At 42.9% G+C, this 20911-nt stretch overlaps 1 protein-coding gene across 2 annotated transcripts in view; it reads left to right on the top strand.

Moving 5' to 3' along the window:
• Positions 1-20911, top strand: part of PRUNE2 (prune homolog 2 with BCH domain) — a 261255-nt gene that overhangs the window by 166528 nt on the left and 73816 nt on the right. For both annotated transcript variants that reach the window (XM_036854668.1, XM_036854669.1), the window contains exons 7-9: positions 1964-2122; positions 4805-11375; positions 11708-12473. In XM_036854668.1, the coding sequence (XP_036710563.1) occupies positions 1964-2122; positions 4805-11375; positions 11708-12473 (7496 nt within the window). The remainder of the gene's footprint in view (positions 1-1963; positions 2123-4804; positions 11376-11707; positions 12474-20911) is intronic.

Here is a 20911-nt window from a genome sequence, read left to right as displayed (position 1 = left end):
TCCATCAAATCTAAATGAGATCCTTGCCGGGTAGAGTAATCTTCGTTGTAGGTTCTTCCCTTTCATCACTTTAAGTATATCATGCCACTCCCTTCTGGCTTGCAGAGTTTCTGCTGAGAAATCAGCTGTTAACCTTATGGGAGTTCCCTTGTATGTTATTTGTCGTTTTTCCCTTGCTGCTTTCAATAATTTTTCTTTGTCTTTAATTTTTGCCACTTTGATTACTATGTGTCTCGGCATGTTTCTCCTTGGGTTTATTCTGTATGGGACTCTCTGCGCTTCCTGGACTTGGGTGGCTATTTCCTTTCCCATGTTAGGGAAGTTTTTGACTATAATCTCTTCAAATATTTTCTCTGGTCCTTTCTCTCTCTCTTCTCCTTCTGGGACCCCTATAATGCGAATGTTGTTGCGTTTAATGTTGTCCCAGAGGTCTCTTAGGCTGTCTTCATTTCTTTTCATTCTTTTTTCTTTATTCTGTTCCACAGCAGTGAATTCCACCATTCTGTCTTCCAGGTCATTTATCCGTTCTTCTGCCTCAGTTATTCTGCTATTGATTCCTTCTAGTGTAGTTTTCATTTCAGTTATTGTATTGGTCATCTCTGTTTGTTTGTTCTTTAATTCTTCTAGGTCTTTGTTAATCATTTCTTGCATCTTCTCAATCTTTGCCTCCATTCTTATTCCGAGGTCCTGGATCATCTTCACTATCATTATTCTGAATTCTTTTTCTGGAAGGTTGCCTATCTCCACTTCATTTAGTTGTTTTTCTGGGGTTTTTTCTTGTTCCTTCATCTGGTACATAGCCCTCTGCCTTTTCATCTTGTCTATCTTTCTGTAACTGTGGTTTTTGGTCCACAGGCTGCAGGATTGTAGTTTTTCTTGCTTCTGTTGTCTGCCCTCTGGTGGTTGAGGCTATCTAACTCTGTACTGCTTTAATGTTTTACCAGTGGCATGCATAATTCTGATGACTTTGTAAGCAGAAAAAAATTAGAATTCTTTATATCTCTTGAATGCACATCACAGTGATTTTCACTGAGTAGAGCAGTGGACTGTCAGTTGATGATTATATGATTGTCATTTACATGTGCTATTATATATATATACACTATGATAAAGGATTATGTAGCACAGGTTGATTTTGTATATATGTCTCTCCAGTCATTCAACAAACTTTTCTTGAGCAACTGGTTAGTATATGCCATGCATTATGCTAGGGGCTAAGATACGGTCTTCAGTGTATTTTTTTTTTTTTTAAGAAAGAGAGACAACCATGCTGACAAAGTGGTTCTCATTGTAGTTAATAAAACTCGAAAAGGCCAGAACATTTCCACAGATGATGTGAGCCACAGGTCTGGGTACTCTGCGGTAATGGGTCCCTTTTCCACAGTTATTCATTCCTCCTTAGCTACCACTTAGAGCAAGCAGATCTGACATCACATCCCTAACACAGATCTCCTAGACTTCTACACTGGAATAAAAGGCATTCAGTAGACTCAGCTAAATCCATCTTTAGGAATTCTGCTTGGAGTTAATGATAACCATTAGAAAACAATTATAGAAAAGAACAATAACTTCCTCCTATTTTTCTAGTGGGTTGTATCAATAATAATATTCAGCAGACATTCCTATGTCCTTTGAACAATAAAAGGAAAAGTATGTTTTACAAAGTCAGTATTTGAATAAACATTTTAGGAAAAAGGTGTTAAGCTATTTGTTCCTCTCTAAATTATTCTTAATAATAACAGCAAAGATGCCTTCCTTTCCTGGTTTAGGAAAACAAAACAAAAAAAGCAAAAGTATATTTTAAGCCATAGCATGAAAATTTCCAAACTTTCTCAAGTGTTTATTTCATTTGCATCTAATAATAAGTATCAGTGGTAATACATCCTAAGAGTGGACAAATTTGTGGCACAACTCCCCAGAGCTGGGCAGTTTGACATTAATATCAAATTGACTGTTGTTTCAGGACTGTACGTTTCACAGCAGTATCAGCAGTGATTTGAAAGCATTCTCAGACAAGTTCGGTTTTGATGTCCTCATCCTCTTGGCCAACTACCTGTCGGAGGAGCAGCAGCCCAGACGACAGATCGCTGTGTACTCTGAGAACCTAGAGCTGTGCAGTCAGGTAAGGACCTCCTTGACCCAGCACATTTCACTGCATCCCCTCCTGCTGGCTCTCAGAACATGCGGTGGAAGACGGCCATGGACTGGTGACTTAAAGAAATTGGTCCAAGAGATAAGGTCCTAGAGTTTGAGTTTTAAGAAATGTTGGGGGTATTCTGCACATTCTGTTATTTATTTATTTATTTATTTATCAGTGCTTTAATTCAGATTTTTAGTTTTTAGTTTTGATGCTGTATTACCAAAAAATCATCTAAATAGAATTGTCAATGAGATAAAAGTTGGCCTTTTTTTTTTTTTAATTGAGGAATAATTGACAGATAACATTGTATTTCGAGTGTACAATATAATGATTCAATGTTTGTATATGTTGTGAAATAATCACCACAATAAGTCCAGTTAACATCCATCACCATACATAATGACAGTTTTTTTCTTGAGATGAGGACTACTCTGTACTCTCTTAGCAGCTTTCAAATCTGCAGTACAGTATTATTAACTATAGTCTCCATGCGGTACATGACATCTCCATGACTTGTTTATTTTATAACTGGAAGTTTGTACCTTTTGACTCCCTTCACCCCACATAGGGGCATTTTAAAAGAGCCCCATAACCATTTCTTTTCTAGGCTAAATTCATAAAGAGAAAGATCATATCTTTTTTACCCAATAAGGGCTAGTCCTCCTTTGGGTACCGTTTTCCTTGAGGACTGCTACCTGGTGATAACAAAGTTTAGTCCCTGACTAAACATCTGTTTGGTGTCCAGTGTTTAGTAACTGTGATCTGAAGCTTTAATCCAAGTTAGTTTTTTTGACTACAACCACCCTGACACCTTGGATATGTCTTGAGAAAAACATTCATATATGTTAAAAAAATAAAAAACAAAACAAAAACGTTTTTCTCCAGGTACTGAAATCCTGATTGGGTAATCAGTCAGATCTTCTTGGTTGAGAACAGAGTCTTTTAACCCAAGGCTTTGGAAATATAAGAAATAGACAACATTAATGAAAATAGGGCAGTGGGTATGCCAAAGCAGGTGTATTTAATAACTAATATGAGAACATATGTAATTCATTATAATATGGATGACATGGACATAGAACAGTTTCATCACTTATCTTTCCTCACTAATGGATTAGACAACTGGTCTACCCACAGGTGGCTAGAGGTGAAGTCTCAACTCCCTTCTTTGACATCCTCACTTTCTGTCCCCCAAGAGATCCATTTCTTGATATATGACTGAAGTCACTCTCCAGCCTCTCTGTGCCCTCTCAAGTCCAGATATGAATGAGCCCCCTTCTCCTGCTGCAGATGCTTTTGGTACCCTTCTGACCTACATACATCTGTGAATTGCATCACCAGCCTGTGGCTTTTTTAGTGCTTTGCTCTGCACTGAGTTTCAAAGCTGAATTTTATCTTTGGTCACGGGTTTCCTAGGGACAGAACTTAGGTCTCCTAAGCCTCCAATACAGTGGTTTTCAAATCACTTTTTGTAGCAAATCAATCTAAAAATTGGTTAATCTAAAACAGACAGAAGTAGAAGAGTGGATGAAGAGGTTAGAAGCCCTTGAGTTGACTCCACCCTGTCTCTCCTCGGCCCCCACCCCAACCCTCCCCACCCATTTGCCCAAGAGACATCTCCTTGAAATCTTGAGCAACACAAAGTCAAGACTGCTCTAGAGGAATCCTTCTTTGGCCATGTGGTCACAGTTGGTTAAGGGTCAGCCTTTGCAGCTTGACTGCCTGAGTTCAAAATGTGGCTCCATCACTTGTTAGCTGTGTGTTGTTGGTCAAGTTATTTAAGCTTCCTGTCTCTCTATTTCCTCACTGGAAAAATGGGGATAAAAAGTTCCTACCTTGTAGAATTATTGTGAGGATTAAAGGAGATAATGCACATAAAACCTTTAGAACTGCCTGGCATATGAAAGCATTCAATAAATGTTAATTATTATTACTACTATCTATGTGAGCTCTGTAGTTGTTACTGTTATTGTTGTTGTTATTATTATTACCTCCACTAATCCTATGGGGCCATTTCAAATGCCCAGTGTGCAAAATATCTTCAACATTTCCTAAAAAAATCATAGAGCTACAGCCCAGTTTTGGCCTCACACTGACCATCACACATCTCCCTGCCTTCCAAGGCAGCTTTGTCTGTTCTGGGTCCCGTGCAGATGCTTCCTGGGGCAGGAAGAGACAGTTGGGGCCTGAGTGCCGTTGAGAAAGCTGTCCCTGGTAGCTGCTTTCTCTTTCCTACTTTCTCCTTTGCCTTCTGAGGCTTTCAGAGGTTAAAGCAGGTCCTGGCTACCTGCTACCAACAAGAGCCTTCCTTCTGCTCCATTTTCCCTTATTCCAATACTTTTCCCCTAGTTTTGTCAGCAACCAGCATTATCTCTGGCTTTTGCAAAGTTGAATTTTACTCCTGTTGGAAGATGGTATTAAGTTACACTGAGGAGAGGTTTTAAATGATTTTGGGTTCAACAAAAAGCCAATTTGGTAGGATTAAAGAAAGCATCGGTGGTATATTAAGTGGGACTTTCCATGTTTTATGTTATACAGTTCTCAGTCTTCTTTCTAGACAGATGAACACAGATTAATTTTACATTACAAAAAATTAAGAAAGACAAATTGCAAAGAGCTAAGAGAGCCTGAGTGCTCACACAAATCCCTGTGCCTCCCCGACAGATTTGCTGTGAACTGGAAGAGTGCCAGAACCCTCGCCTGGAGCTGGAGCCCTTTGAATGTGGCTGTGACGAGATTCTGGTGTATCAGCAGGAGAACCCTTCAGTGACTTGTGATCACGTGGTTCTCCTGGTCAAGGAAGTCATCAATAGGAGGTGTCCAGAGATGGCCTCTAACAGCCGGACATCCTCCACAGAAGCAGTGGCAGGCAGCGCCCCGCTCTCCCAGGGGTCCTCCGGGATTATGGAGTTGTATGGTTCTGACATAGAGCCACAGCCCAGCTCCGTGAATTTCATGGAAAACCCTCCCGATCTCAGTGATTCAAACCAGGCCCAGGTGGATGTCAATGTGGACCTCGTTAGCCCAGATAGCGGGTTGGCCACCATTAGGAGCAGCCGCTCATCCAAGGAGAGCTCAGTTTTCCTCAGTGATGACAGTCCAGTGGGAGAAGGTGCTGGGCCTCACCACAGCCTCCTCCCAGGATTTGACTCCTACAGTCCCATCCCTGAAGGGGCAGTAGCAGAGGAGCATGCCCCTTCTGGAGAACACAGTGAATCCTTTGACCTTTTCAACTTTGACCCAGCACCCATGGTTTCTGGGCAGTCCCAACCATCTTCCCATTCTGCAGACTACTCCCCAACAGATGACTTCTTCCCCAACAGCGATTCATCAGAAGGACAGCTCGCCACGGGGCCTAAAAGACTTGATGAGATAGGGATGGACGTGTCGAATTATTCATCCAGTTCTCTTTTGTCGGGGACTGGCAAAGATAGCCTTGTGGAATTTGATGAGGAGTTTGTCCAGAGACAAGAAAGTCCCAGTGATAATTCTGAAAGAAATTTGAGCCTGACAGGGTTTGTGGAAGATGAATCTCCTTCACCAGAAAGTCTGAAAAATGCTGGAAGGAGGGTCCCACCAACACCTATGAATAGCTTTGTGGAAAACTCACCATCAACTGAAGAACCAGCTCTACTCTCTTCAGAAGATATGACCCCCAAAACAGTCAACACGGGTCACACTGGGCCACCTCCAACCCAGGCACGGTGCAGCAGCTGGTGGGGTGGTTTGGAAATTGACTCTAGAAACACTGCAGATGCATGGAGTTCCAGTGAACAGGAATCTGTCTTCCAGAGCCCCGAGTCATGGAAAGATCATAAGCCAAGCCCAGCTGATAGGAGAGCCTCAGATTCTATATTTCAACCCAAGACTCTAAACTTCCCAAAGTCAAGTCCCTGGGAGTCAGAATTTGGTCAGCCTGGGCTTGGCAGCAATAATATTCAAGACCAAAATGAGAAAAACTTGCGGTTTCAGGATATGTCCCCTGAAAACTCGCATTTGCCGAATGCTTTTCCTCAGGGAACAAACCACCTGATAGAAGACTTTGCTGCTTTGTGGCGTTCTGATCGCTCACCCACAGCCATGCCTGAGCCATGGGGAAATCCCACGGATGACGGGGAACCAGCTGCTGCAGCGTCATTCCCAGCCTGGAGAGCATTTGCTAAAGAAGATGACGCCGAAGCTTTGAAAAATACCTGGAATCTGCACCCGATGCGTGGTGAGACACCTTCTGTGAGGGACCCAAACGAGTGGGCCATGGCAAAAAGCGGGTTTTCTTTCCCTTCAGAAGACCTCATAGACATTTCGCACAGCGACGCAAATAGTGAAGCAGTTCCAGAAATCTGGGGCAAGAAGAACCATGACTCCGGGGACGATATTCTTGTATCTGGAAATCCCAGATCTGATCTGGATCATGCATGGAATAGTTCTAAGCCAGTCAAGGATGATCAGAATGGTTTCGTGGATCCAAAAATTAGGGGGAAGGTGTACGAAAATGTAGATTCCTGGAACCTTTTTGAGGAGGGTAACAAGAAAGGAGGGTCAGATGTCCTAGCACCTTGGGAAGATTCCTTCTTATCCTATAAATGTTCCGATTACAGTGCCTCCAACATAGGGGAAGATTCGGTGCCATCCCCCTTAGATACCAACTACTCCACTTCTGACTCTTATACTTCACCAACATTTGCCGGAGACGAAAAAGAAACCAAAGACAAGCCATTTGCTAAAGAGGCAGGTTTCGAGTCACAAGATGCTAACTGTACCTCAGGGGACGCTGACATGCCTCCTCAGTCCCCAGAGCAGCCACCTAGAGATAGTATTAGTTCGGGTCCTGGGAACCTGAAAATGTGGGCTTCACCTCACGCAGATGGTAGCTCTGAAATAAATGCCACTCACAGCCCAGATAAAGATTTACTCCAGGCAGAGCCCACAGATGATCAGAACACCTCCGTGGAGGATGACATTGGGGAAAGCAGCCAGTCCAGCTACGATGACCCCAGCATGATGCAGCTGTACAATGAGACAAACCGACAGCTCACGCTTCTGCACAGCAGCGCTAACTCCTGCCAGGCGGCCCCCGACAGTCTCGACTTGTGGAACAGAGTGATTCTGGAGGACACGCAGTCTACTGCGACCATCTCGGATATGGACAACGACTTGGACTGGGATGACTGCAGTGCGGCTATGGCCATCACCGGTGAAGGCCAGGCACAGGGGTACCTGGCGGAAGCTTCTGAACCCGAAACCCGATTCGCAGTGAGGCAGGTAGAACCCTGGACCGTGGAGTATCAGGAAGCAAATCAGACAGATTGGGAACTCCCTGCCTCTTCTGAGCACAGCTTGGACGCTGCTCCCAATGATTATCACATGCTGAATGAGAAAAGCGGGCAGCTGATCGCGGATAGTATTTGGGATTCCGTTATGAGAGAGAACGCCGTGTCATCATTAATGTTACCTGGCCCATCGTATGTTACAGATCCAGAACAAAGCAAATCACCCCCTGAAACTTCCAGCTCATTAGAAAAAATTCAGGACAGTCACATCCCAGACATGCTGGAAGCCTCTGGAGCCAGTGAGTCAGAAACACTTGATCCTGACAAGCAGGACACATGCAGGAGAACCCCACCCAGTGATATGGCGTATTTGGTGACCACACTTGAGAATTCAGGGCATTTTGCATGCTCAGATCCCTGGAGGGGTCCCAGTTATGGACAAAAGGAAAGTGAGAAGGAATCCCATGGAGCCACCGATAGGGAGTGCCCCAGTGAGGAGGAGCCGATGGATGGAACCTCAGGGGCTTCTGGAAAAGGGCAAGGTGGCCAGGAGTGCCCTTCCCCAGCTGCATCTGATCATCCAGAAATCTCCAATGAATCAGGCAAAATCAGCTCTCTTTCGGTCACTTCCAGTCCTCAAACTGAGGAACCCCAGGAGGTATTAGAGCATGAGAAGGGGTCTTACACTCCAGACCCCTGTGATGTGCAAACAGAGGTGTCCATAGATCACCTGCAGGCAAAAGAGACCTGCGAAGAGCACCTCATGAGTCACAGAAATTCAGGTGAAACTACTGAAATTTCAGGTAGGCTGAATTCCACAATAAGTATATATCTACCTGAAATGGATGTGGAGGAAGCTGAAGAATGTAACATCCTGGAGCCGGAGAGAATGAACCAAGACCTACCTTATGGATGTCCCCAAGGACTTGACGTTTGGGATGGCCCTAGAGACAGTGATGTGCAGGTCAGCTGCACAAGTTCTGAGATAACTAAGAATCTCGAAGTTAAGAATACTGAAAACAGCCCTCCAGGAGCCAATTTATCAGGAAATGATGACAGAGACAGTATTTCTAGTGAGTATACACATTCAAGTGCATCCAGTCCTGACCTAAATGACTCTTCGTCTGCATTGCCTTCCTGGGACCAAGGACCCAATACTGGGCATCAGAAGGAAAACCAAGATGATTGGAGTACACAGAATTACCAAGAATCTGAACTAATTACTACTGATGGTCAAGTAGAAGTAATTACCGAAATGAAGGGTTTGGAGAAAAACAGAATGGACAAGTTTGAAAAGAGCTTAGATCACAATGTTCCTAAATATTTAGAGATTTGGAATGGCTCAGTAGATGGTGATTCCTTTTCTTCTTTGTCTAGCCCTGAAACAGGCAAATATTCTGAATATTTAGATGTATATCAGGAAAGAAATCTAGTGGTCAGCCATCAGGAAAAAAGTGAATGTGATATTCCTGAAACTGTGCAGCAAGAGGATGCCAAGTTCACTTCAACAAGCTCAGGTTCTGATGATGATAGTGTAGGCGATGAAGAGTCAGTGGAGAAAGAGATCCATTCAGCCACTTGCCAGGTTGCTCAGAGTGAACTCAGAGCTTGGGATTCATTGAATGAATCTAATAAGTCCTTGGCCACAGCTGATCCCAAGTCTGAGGAATGTTCTGCCTATATAGGCAGTCCAGAACCAGCAGAGAATGAGAATAAGTCAAACCCATTCTGTGACAATCAACAAAGCAGCCCTGATCGTTGGAATTTCTTGCCACTAAAGGAGACTGAAGTACAGGTTACAGCAGTGGAGAAGGAGACGAGGTCTTCTCCAGAAACAGGGAGGACGGGAGATGTCATATGGCAAATATCTCCCAAAGCTGAACTAAAGAATGAAAATTATTCTAATTTGGAAATGGCTGGCTTCTCAGCTGAGAGCACGGAGTGGTGGAACGCCTCCCTACAGGAAGGGCGACCAACTGAGAGGGCATTTGAAGGGGAATTATCTAACTCAAGTGCTGTGCTGGAGATGAATTCCTCACCACACCAAAACGCGGGTCCCTGGGGAGTACCCATTCCGGGTGATACTGAATCCCTGGAAACGCACTGTACCAATCCTTTCAGTGATAAACATGAGTCACGCTTTCTGGATAATAATGGGGAGAATGCCCACGAGCAACTTTGGAACATTCAACCAAGGCAGCCAGACCCAGAAGCTGGTCAGCTTAGCCAGCTTGTACTACTGGACCAAATTAAAGACAAGGATTCCAGAGAACAAACCATGTCTTCTGCCAGTGACAAACTCACCTCTGAAATATCTACCCAAGAGCAGTGTCAGAATACAGTGCTGTCTGTCTGGAATCAGCCAGACCCAACATTTACTCACACAGATGAAGATGGATGCATTATATCTAATGTATCAACTCCTGAGTGTCAAGAAACAAATTGGTGGGAAGAAGAAAAATCACACCCCAGTGAAATGACAGATTCAAGCATTGCCTCTGAAGATTTCCCTGCGGTCAGTTCTTCCACCCAGTTGATAAAGAAGTCAGGCTCTGAATGGGACGACTCTACCCCTAGTGAGGGCCCCCAAGGTGCGTTTGTTCCAGATATTTTACACGGCAACTTCCAAGAGGGTGGGCAACTGGCCTCAGCTTCACCCGACTTGTGGATGGATGTGAAACAACCCTTCGGTGTGAAGACAGATGGTGAGAATCCTGATATACTGACTCACTGTGACCATGACAGCAATTCCCAGGCTTCCAACAGCCCTGATGTATGTCATGATTATGAAGCAAAGCCAGAGACTAAGCAGCACATCAGTGCTGGGATGGGACCTGAAGGGGAATCCGGTGAGTTATATCCCACCGAGCCAGAGAGAGATGAAGAACCCAGTCAGGAGCTGGCGCAGGAATTTGTCCCATGTACTTCAGAACTGTCTTCTGAAAACGCAATTCCGCTGCCTCGGATCAGCGAGCAGGCAAACACAAATGACTCCTCTCAACCTGCCTCTCACAAAGGTTCTCCTGAACCTTCCGAAATAAACGGTGAAAACATTACAAGTTTAAAAGCGTCGGAAGAGGGAGCCAACCCAGATACAGCACCAATTTTGGAACCCACTGACAGAACAATCCCAATGATTGAAAACGTGGGAACTGATATTTGTGTAACTCACCCAGAGCCAACTGTGGATAGCAACAGCTCTTGGATATCAGAAGACTTTTCTCCTGAGAGTCAGACCGATGCAGGGGGCCTGTCGGACCGTGAGCAAGCTTTTGCCACTGAGAATCCTGCCACAGTTCCTGATACTTTGCTAGCCTCGGACACTCGTCTGGATGTTGGCGAAGCTGCCTTTGACCACAGTTTCAGCGATGCCTCAGGTCTGAACACATCCACGGGAACAATAGATGACGTGAGTAAACTGACATTATCAGAAGGAAATCCTGAAATGCAATTTGATGGGGAGGCAGGGAAGCAAGATATCTGTTCCTCTGAAGCCTCGTGGGGTGATTTTGAGTATGAAGTCATGGGCCAAAATATTGATGAAGATTTAATGAAAGAGCCTGAACACTTTGTCTATGGCGGTGACCCTCCCTTGGAAGAAGATGCCCTGAAGCAAGGGCTCGCACCTTACACACCTCCATTTGATTTGTCCTATCTCACGGAACCTACTCCTGGTGTCGAAACCACAGAGGAAGCTGGGACTCCAGAGAATGCGCCTCTGGGGAGCGAAGCTGCAGAGATATTGCTTTCTGCCCTTCCTGATGAAAGAAACAAGGAAAACCACGCTGAGGCCACAAACAGACAGCCTGAATGCCAGCTGCTGCATGTTCATGAAGACCCTGAGTCAGTTTCTTTGCCTGTCGGAGTCGACGCCAACATTGAGTTGTCTCCATCGAACGTTGACTGGGAAGTAGAAACAGATCATTCAGATTCACCAGCAGGTGGAGACATAGGACCACCAAATGGTAAGAAACCTTTCATTCCTCCACCCTCAAGAAATTGCTGCTTTCGTTCAATGAATGCATTTGTAAAACACACTTTTCCTACCAATGTGGCTATAGAGGAACTAACTACATTTGCAGTGCGTGCTTAACCAAGTTCTGCCTTACTGCAGTAATTTCTACCGCTTGTCTAATAAGTATCTTTGAGAGGGTCTGAGAAAATTAAACAGCTCTACAAAATAAAAATGTTTTTTAAACTATCTCTCTTTAGATAGATCGTTTGCGAAGATCACAAGTCACACCGTGTGTTAATTAAGCCTTGTTCTCTCCTTCTCACCTTCGTCTTCCACTTCTAGGTGCCAGCAAGGGGTTATTAGAGTTGGAAGAAGAAAAAATAATTCCTACCAAAGAGCCTGAGCAGGTAAAATCAGAATACGGGGAAGAAAGGTACACTGAGAAGAATGAAGATCATCCTGCACTACACATGGATTACATACTTGTAAAGCACGAAGAAAATTCACCGCCAGAGCCAGAGGCCTGTGAGGCAAGAGAAATCACGTCGGAATTAGAAGAGTTTCACATAGATTCTGAAGAGACGGGGCTGCCAGGAACTCAGTTAGCTAGCTTCCCAGACACACATCAACCTGCTTCCTTAAATGCAAGAAACCATCTTTCTGCAGAGAGAATGTCTTCCAAAGATGATAAGAGATCATCTTTTGAAAGCCCTAGGCAAGACCAGAGTTGGATGGTCTTGGGCCGTAGTGAGGTTGGTGACCCATCATCGGAGACTAGGGACTCAGGGCCTGGATGGTCCGGCGAGGCTGTGGAGCCAGCCTCTGATCACAGCTTGGGCAAGGGCCCCCAAATGCAGATTCTGGGAGACATGAAGCCTCTAGAATCTTCAGCACTAGAGGAAGCCTCTGGCCTGGGCAGCCAATCGTGGAAGAACATGAGCCGAGGCAGCGCTGGCCCCGATACAGTTATGTTGCAGGCTGTCACCCATGACAGTGAATGGGAAATGCTCTCACCACAGTCTTCTCAGAAAAACATAATCCCTGAAATGGAAATGGAGGAGGAGACAGAGTTTCTTGAGCCCAGGACAAGGAAACCAAGAACAAAAGGGTAAGCAAAAAGCTCAGTTTATTTTTTTCCTGAACACTATTTAATTGGAAACTGGGGAAATGGTGAGGGATTATGGAATGTGAAGAATACCTAGGTGATAGGAGCTTTGCTTATATTTATTTCAAAGCATATCATCCATAAAAGCAGCTGCTGGGTAACCATAATGATGATGATGATGATGATTTGTGTACCTTTTCAGCCAAAAAAAGTCCCTTCAGTTTCCATCCAAAGTCTTATACTTACTCTCCTGATACTTATACTTACTTCACCTACTCAATACCTATACTACCCTTAAATAGGCAGTTGGTGCTGGAGGGGAGAGGACACACACATTTATTCATAGTGCAAGGCAGTCTGCACACGTTATCTTATTTAATCTGTACAAAAACCCTCAAGTAGTAAGTATTATTATCTTTATTTTACACATACTGGTTGGGGGAGGAGAGTTGAGGCTCAGAAAGTTTCTATAACTTGCCTAGAATTAAGTAAACAGAGTGAACACTCTGGGATTCAAAATTTTCCACCACCAAAGCCTGTACTTTTCCATCAGACACACTGCCTATCGTACAGAAAAGCTGATTGTGGTTTCATGTAAGCATCTCACTTACTAATAAAGAAAGAAGAGAATCCACAGCAGGCTTAAAATCTTAATGTGAAACATTCATTCCTTAATTGACTGAAAAATTGGCAAATAACCATCAAACCAGAAATTCATTCATTCGTTCATTCACCACTTGGTTTTTGAGAATCTGCTCTGGCCAAGTTTCTGGGTAACCAGTGGACATTGTCCCTGCCCCCAAGTTTCCAGGCCCTGCTAAAACTGTTTACAGTGGTTTATTTCTCTTCAGTGGCTCTGATAAAGCCCTCCTGCTTCCAGGGACAAAAGGGCATGTTGTGAAAAGTAACCTAAGTAAAGGAGAAAATCATGTTTCCTCCTTAAAATGTAGTGGAGAAAAGATATCTTCTTCCTACTCATTTTTTAAAATTTAATTTTTATTTTACACTGGAGTATAGTTGATTTACAATGTTGTGTTAGTTTCAGGTGTACAGCAAAGTGATTCATTTATTCATATACATATATCCATTCTTTTTCAGATTCTTTTCCCATATTGGTCATTGCAGAATACTGAGTAGAGTTCCCTGTGCTATACAGTAGGACCTTGTTGATTATCTATCTCATATATAGTAGTGTGTATATGTTAATCCCAAACTCCTAATTTATCCCCTCCCCCCCTCAACATTTCCCCTTTGGTAATGGTAAGTTTGTTTTCAAAGTCTGTGAGTCTGTTTCTGTTTTGTAAATAAGTTCATTTGTATCATTTTTTTTAGATTTCACATACAAGTGATATCATATGATATTTGTCTCTCACTTAGTATGGTCATCCCTAGGTCCATCCATGTTGCTGCAAATGGCATTATTTCATTCTTTTTAATGGCTGAGTAGTATTCCATCGTTTATATGTACCACATCTTCTTTATCCATTCCTCTGTTGAGGGACATTTAGGATATCTTTTTCCTACTCATTTTAGGAGCGTAAAGGACTATACACACTACATACCCACTGCAAGTCAAGGCAGCTGGATTCCAGCCTGGCTCTACCACTACCAGTTACATATTTTAGGATTAACCCTAGGCTTAAGTTTCCTCATCCATAAAATCGGTGCATTGGGCTGGAGGATCTCAAGGCTTCCTTCATTATTGAATCCTGTGACCTTAATTTATGTATAAAAAGTGTCCAGGAGAGCTTTGGCATTCACATTTCTCCATGAAAGGGACAGAGAAATCAGAAAGAATAGCAGGGGTATATTGAAGGTTAGCAAAGTGCCATAAAGAGTTAAAAGCTGTGCCATATTCAAGCGCAGCTTCATAAATCCAGACATTTTAAGTTGGCCTAATCTTTCTTTCTTCCTGTCAAGCTATTTCCTTCCAGAGGGACCTCAGATCTGTTGTCAAAAAGAGAGTAGCAGATGGATCCCAGAAGCCCTGCTGGCACTGTTATAGATTGAGCTCAGAACACAGGCAGCCTAGAGTTGGCTGAGCTATTATTTGGCTTCTTGTCTGCATTTTGCACATGCCCCTGAAACCCAACAGATGACAGTGTTCAATTGTGCCACTGGCCCCTTTTCTTATAATGAGATTTCTTTGCTCATCTCTTTCTGCTCAGCCCCTGAAGTAATGGAAATCTTCTCACAGTTGGGGGAGGGGACAGATTTTCCCGCTGGATTGTGTGTTACCTTTTGCCTAAATAATTTACTCTGAAGTATTGGAAAGCTTTTCTCTGTGCTAGATTTGGGGAGGGTGCAGAATTATCTAAAACAGTAGTTTTCTAAATGGGACCCTAAAACCAGCAGGCCTCATCACCACCTGGATACTTGCTAGAAAGGCATGTTACCTGCCTCACCCCATACCTCCCGAATCAAGAACTCGGGGTGGGACCCCGCCGTCTGTGTTTCAACGCTTCCCCCAGGGGATTCTGATGCACAGCAGTTTGAGAACCGCTGGTCTAAAACTTAGTCCCATCCCTCTAGGAGTTTACAGTTTAATAAAGGAGTTAAGCATAAGTGAAAAGGTAGATAATAGTGTGACAGTTAAATCAAGATAGTTGATGACCAATGTCAGGTTAAATATAAATAGCTACCAGTTACGGGCATTTGCTCCGGACCAGGTACTAAGCATTGTATATACAGGCTCTCACGTTACCATGGCAACTGTATGAGGTAAGAATTACACAAGGGAGGAAACTGATGTCCAGAAAGTTTGACTCACTTGCTCTGGTTTATAGTTAGAAAGTGAAGAGGCTGGGATTTGAATTTGAGCCTCTCTATGTTAATAAGTTAAGAGAGAGGCATCTGTATAGGATACTTTTATGGATGAGGAACGAGGATGGCTTATCATCCAGCAGCATCAGGAGGCAGAGTGCCCAGGGCCCATGATATTTTAAAAGGCCCATGAGAAGCTTTGAATTTCTTTCAAAATTAAAAGAAAAAGTGATTAGATTCCTATGTGGATTATATTCCGGTGTGGATTATATTTCTTTCTACCAATGCAGATGTGAAGCAAATTTTTAGGTTTTTGTTTTGTTTTCTTTGTTTTGAGTGAGAGAAGGAGCCCGTGAAGGCAAAAGTGCCTAAGGCCCGCAAAAGTCATACTGCGGTCCTGAGAAGTGCCATTTGAGACAGGCATTAAAGGAAGCTCATAGTCTGGAAAGGTAGAGAAAGGGGGTGAGAGGCCAGCCAAGTTAACTGAGGAGAGTAGCATAAAGAAAATCCTGGAGACAGGAAGGTGATCACAGAAGCAATATGATAAGATAGCCATATTCTCCAGACCAAAAACCTGGAGACATCTTCTGATGCATAATCTGATCGTAGGACCAAAATCAAGACTGTCCTGAAAAAAAAAAAAAAAAAATTAAAACCTGGTCTTCAAAAATGAAAGTAGGCTGATAGTATATGCACGATGACACACCATCTACAAATTGGCTTCTTGCCCTCACATCAACCAGCCACACCTCCTCTCAGCTCCCACACTGTTTTGGAGAGCAGTAGGCCATATTCTCAAAATCTGAGGGAGCATTAGAAAGACACCTTTTCTCATCGTACCTCACCTACTGTCTCTTGTTAACAAAACTTGTTATGAGTGCTGGGAGATAAACAGTCTCCCTTGAGATCTTCAGCACTGTGTTCTAGTTCCCTAGGATCAATCTTCCCAGAGGCTTTTGCCAACAGCTTGGTCATCCTCCAGCTGTAGACCCGCCAGCTAAGGATTGCGTGCCAATACCCCGTACAGTGATGCATATGCCTGATCTTTCCTGTGTGGTCACAGAGAACATCTACAGAGTCATCTGCAGCACACAGACTTTTCTTAAAACAAAGAACCATGTATGTATTTACTTTAAGGAAGGCATGGTTGCAAGAATGTCATGTGAAGAAAGGGTAATTGTGTTTTTAGTCAGTGTTCTCCAGAGAAACAGAACCAATAGGAGAAATATGTATGTCTGAGAGAGAGAAGAGGGAGGGAGAGAGGGGAAATTATTTTAAGGAACTGGAATTGGCTCACACAGCTTTAGAGGCTGGCAAGTCTGAATTCTGTAGGACAGGCCAGCAGGCTAGAAACTCAGGCAAGAGTTGTTGCAGTTTTGAGTCAGAATTCTGCAGGGCAGCAGGCTGGAAACTTAAGCAGAGTCTCTGTGTTGCAGGTTTGAGGAGAGTTCCTCTCTTTTCAGGAAACTTCAGACTTTGCTCTTAAGGCCTTCAACTGATTGGACGAGGCCCACCCGCATTCCAGAGGGTAATCTGCTTTTCTCAAAGTCTGCTGATTTCAGTGTTAATCACATCTAAAAAATACTTTCACAGCAACATCTAGACTGGTGTTTAACCAAATAACTGGACATCATAGCCTAGCCAAGTTGCCACATAACATTATCAGAGGTTATATGCAGAAGCCTGAACTACATGCTAAGAGAGCATGGAACCATTAACGTTTGTAAACTCACCATCGGAATTATATAAATACATTGCTATACAAATATATTGGCTTTCTATAGGTGTGGGGCAAGGATATAGCTGTACGGGGTGATGGAAGGAAATAATTTCCAAGAGGACTAAGAAAATTGACAATACTTGTCCAACCTTTGTAGATACATGCAGCAGAGGGCAGTGGGGGAGGAAGGAGGGAGAGGGATGGAAAGGAGGGGGAGCTCTTGTCACATGTACGTTTGAAACAGAGTATTTAGAAGTAACCTAATCCTTATATTTATGGAGCTATATCTTTTTAAAAAATTTTTATTGGAGTACAGTTGATTTACAATGTTGTGTCAGTTTCAGGTGTACAGCAAAGTTAGTCAGTTATACATATACATATATCCACTCTTTTTTAGATTCTTTTCCTATATAGGCCAATACAGGGTATTGAGTAGAGTTCCTTGTGCTAAATAATAGGTCCTTATTAGTTATCTATTTTATATACAGTAGTGTGTATATGTCAATCCCATTGTCTCCTACTTCTGCGAGGTGAGTTATTTGGTACTCCCTAAAATGACATTTAAACACAATAGATTTCATATTCCCCGTGACCTGCTTCTTATGGTGATCTCTGTGCATTCTTTTTTTCTTTTTAAATTAGTAAATTTTGGCTTTTTTTTCTGTCTGACAAGACTATGGAAAAGAATTTGTCTTTCTCCCTGTGAGTGACACCACTAGAAGATCCTTTTATGTTTTTCATGAGACCTTCTGAAATCAGCTTTTTCTGTCTATGACTTTTGGCTGAGGAGTTAGTACGTTGGGTCTTACACCCATGTGAATGCTGGAAATGAAAAACGGGTAAAGGGATAATCTTTTGACTCCTTCTCTCGAGGCCGGGTAATGATATATTTGGGCTGTCAGAAGAATCAGACTCTTTGAGCACACACTACCCGCCTCTCTCAGTCTTGCTGTTTGAATGGGCTCTATCCCAGTTCCAAACATTTGCCCTTTCTCCAAGGTAAATTGATACTCTGTAAACTACAGTGTTCCCTTGTTTATTCACTGTTTTCTGGCTTTGCCCTGAACCAAACCTGGAAGACCAAACTTGGCACTGACTCTGTGTTCATTTATTTTTGTAATTATATTTTATCATTTGGTGCGTTATATTTGGTGACTAGGTGCTGATAATTAAGTATCATCAAAAGTCCTTTAAGTTGTTACTTTAATTCAGGACTTAAATCTGTTTTTTTTTTTTTTTCCAAAAGAACCTATTTTGGTGTCTCTCCTCACCTCCATCCCACTCCCACCCCAGCCGCCTCTGTGCCTCTGGCCAGCCCTTCCCAGAGCAGGCTTCCAATAAGTGCTGGCAGATAGACAAATATGTTATGTTCTTGGGTCCATCCAATTTCCATTTGAGATAGACATGGCAAGTTTTGTCATCCCAATTTCATAGGTGAAAAAACTGACTCAATAAGTGAGCTGTTTAATATCATCCAGAAATGAGAAAGTGGTAAAGTTGGGACTTGAACTTAAGTCTTCTCCCTTCTAGCCCAGTGCTTGTCAATTAGACAGATAATTTTTTTGAACTTCTGTAGGTTGATGTGTTTATTCCTATTCTCCCATTGTCCCATGGAAAAGTACATCAAGTTCAATAGCCAAAGTTTCCCAAAGAGAGATTTTGAGAATAACTGAGTCAGAACTCACCTCTGACTTTTCACACTGTCATGTGACCTACTGAGTTCTTTTCACGCTTGAACACGTATTTCCCACCTCAGCAAATCCATGACGGCTACTGCTGTGTCAGTAAGCTGCTCCCCATCTGTGATGTGTGGGACCAGCTCCAGTGGCTGGAGGCCAGAGGGAGGCGAGGGAATCAGGCCTCTCAATGTACATTTAAGTTTTCTGCATATCTATAGATATGGTGTTTGTTTGCGGTGAGGAATTTTATAGTGAGAAAAAGCCACGAGTGCCGAGACGAGGTGGTACAACTCAGCTGTCCTGTGGGAGGAACACCCACAGAGGAGCCCTTTTGTACTGTGTTGGCTTCTAGCTTGAGGAAAAATCCAAGGTACTTCTCCAGCTGGAATAGCAAAATGTCAAAACTGATGTAAGAAAAAAAAGAACCTTTATGAAAACTGATGGCATTTGAGGAAGATAAGAAGTCATGGCTTTTGAAAGCAAGATGTACTAGCGTGTCAGGGACCCAGCAGGAAAGAGCTGACACATTCGAATAAGGGTAATTGGAGAAATATTTAATAAAGGGAGTATTTACAAAGATGGTGGCAACTTGTGAGGAACTCACAAGGAATAGTGTGATAACCCAGGAGTAGTAACAGAACAGCTGTTATTCCTAGGCCTCAGGGGGTGAGGGGAGGTGATGATTCCCAGAACCCAGAATGAGAATTTTGGGTAGAAAGGGCCATCCTACAAGGAGCTGTGACCTACTGTTGAGGGACAAAGCCAGCCTGAGGCGTTCCCACAGGAGGGAAGCCTCCTTCCTTCCTCCTCTGATCTCCCGCCAGGGCCCCTCATTGGTTAAAACGAAGGGGAATTTAGAGGGTGAGGTGAGGGAGCCTCCCAGGGAGGAGAGCAACGTGGAAAAAGTAGGAAAGTGGAGCTGAGGAAGCAAACAGAAGTTAGGCAGCACAGCTGGCTTAATTGGAGAGTGATGGAAGCTCAGGTTCTGAAAAGTGGACTGAGTTATATAAACATACAGGATTAGTTAAGTACTCCTCCAGTGCATCGGAGGATCTGTTTTCAAGATACATATGAGAGTTCCTTTAGAACAAAGGCTGTCAAAAACTCAGTCTGGGATTGGGTCACCCTTTGTAGAAATCCAAGCTATACCAATGGAGGAAATCAGAATGTCACCTTCCCTCCATTTTAACCGTTGGTTAAAGGATGTGGCTTTTTTAAATTGTCAGCATAAGAGAGTTTGGTTCTAGGTAATGGCTGGGGAGTAAATTTGTTTTAATTTTTAAATTTATTTTATTGAAGTATAGTTGATTTACAATGTTAATTTCTGCTGAACAGCAAAGTGATTCAGTTATACATATATATATATATATACATGCTCTTTTTTAAAAATATTCTTTTCTATTATGGTTTATCACAGGATATTGAATATAGTTCCCTGTGCTATACAGTAGGGCCTTGTTCATTCATTCTCTATATAATAGTTTGTATCTGCTAATCACAAACGCCAAATCGATCCCTCCCACACCCTCTCTCCCCCTTGGCAACCGCAAGTCTGTTCTCTATATCTGTGAGTCCGTTTCTGTTTCATAGATAAGTTCATTTGTGTCATATTTTAGATTCCACATATAAGTGATATCACATGGTATTTGTCTTTCTCTTTCTGACTTACTTCACTTAGTACGATAATCTCTAGCTCCATCCATGTTGCTGTAAATGGCATTATTACATTGCTTTTTATGGCTGTGTAGTCTTCCATTGTATATATGTACCACATCTTCTTTATCCATTCATTTGTCGATGGACATTTAGGTTGTTTCCATGTCTTGGCTATTGTGAATAATGCTGCTATGAACATAGGGGTGCATGTATCTTTTTGAATTACAGTTTTGTCCAGATATATGCACAGGAGTGGTACTGCTGGATCATACGGTAACTATTTTTAGTTTTCTGAGGAACCTCCATACTGTTTTCCACAGTGGTTGCACCAACTTACATTCCCACCAACAGTGTAGGAGGGTTCCCTTTTCTCCACACCCTCTCCAGCATTTATTATTTGTAGACTTTTTAATGATGGCCATTCTGACTGGTGTGAGGTGGTACCTCATTGTAGTTTTGATTTGCATTTATCTAATAATTAGTGATGATGAGCATCTTTTCATGTGCCTATTGACCATCTGTATGTCTTTGGAGAAATGTCTGTTTAGGCCTTCTGTCCATTTTCTGATTGGGTTGTTTGTTTTTTTGTTATTGAGTTGTATGAGTTGTTTGTATATTTTGGA

Source organism: Balaenoptera musculus, chromosome 6 (assembly GCF_009873245.2).
Source record: "Balaenoptera musculus isolate JJ_BM4_2016_0621 chromosome 6, mBalMus1.pri.v3, whole genome shotgun sequence".
NCBI lineage: Eukaryota > Metazoa > Chordata > Mammalia > Artiodactyla > Balaenopteridae > Balaenoptera > Balaenoptera musculus.
The sequence above is the reverse complement of the archived record's forward strand: the minus strand, read 5'-3'. Positions and strand labels throughout refer to the sequence as shown.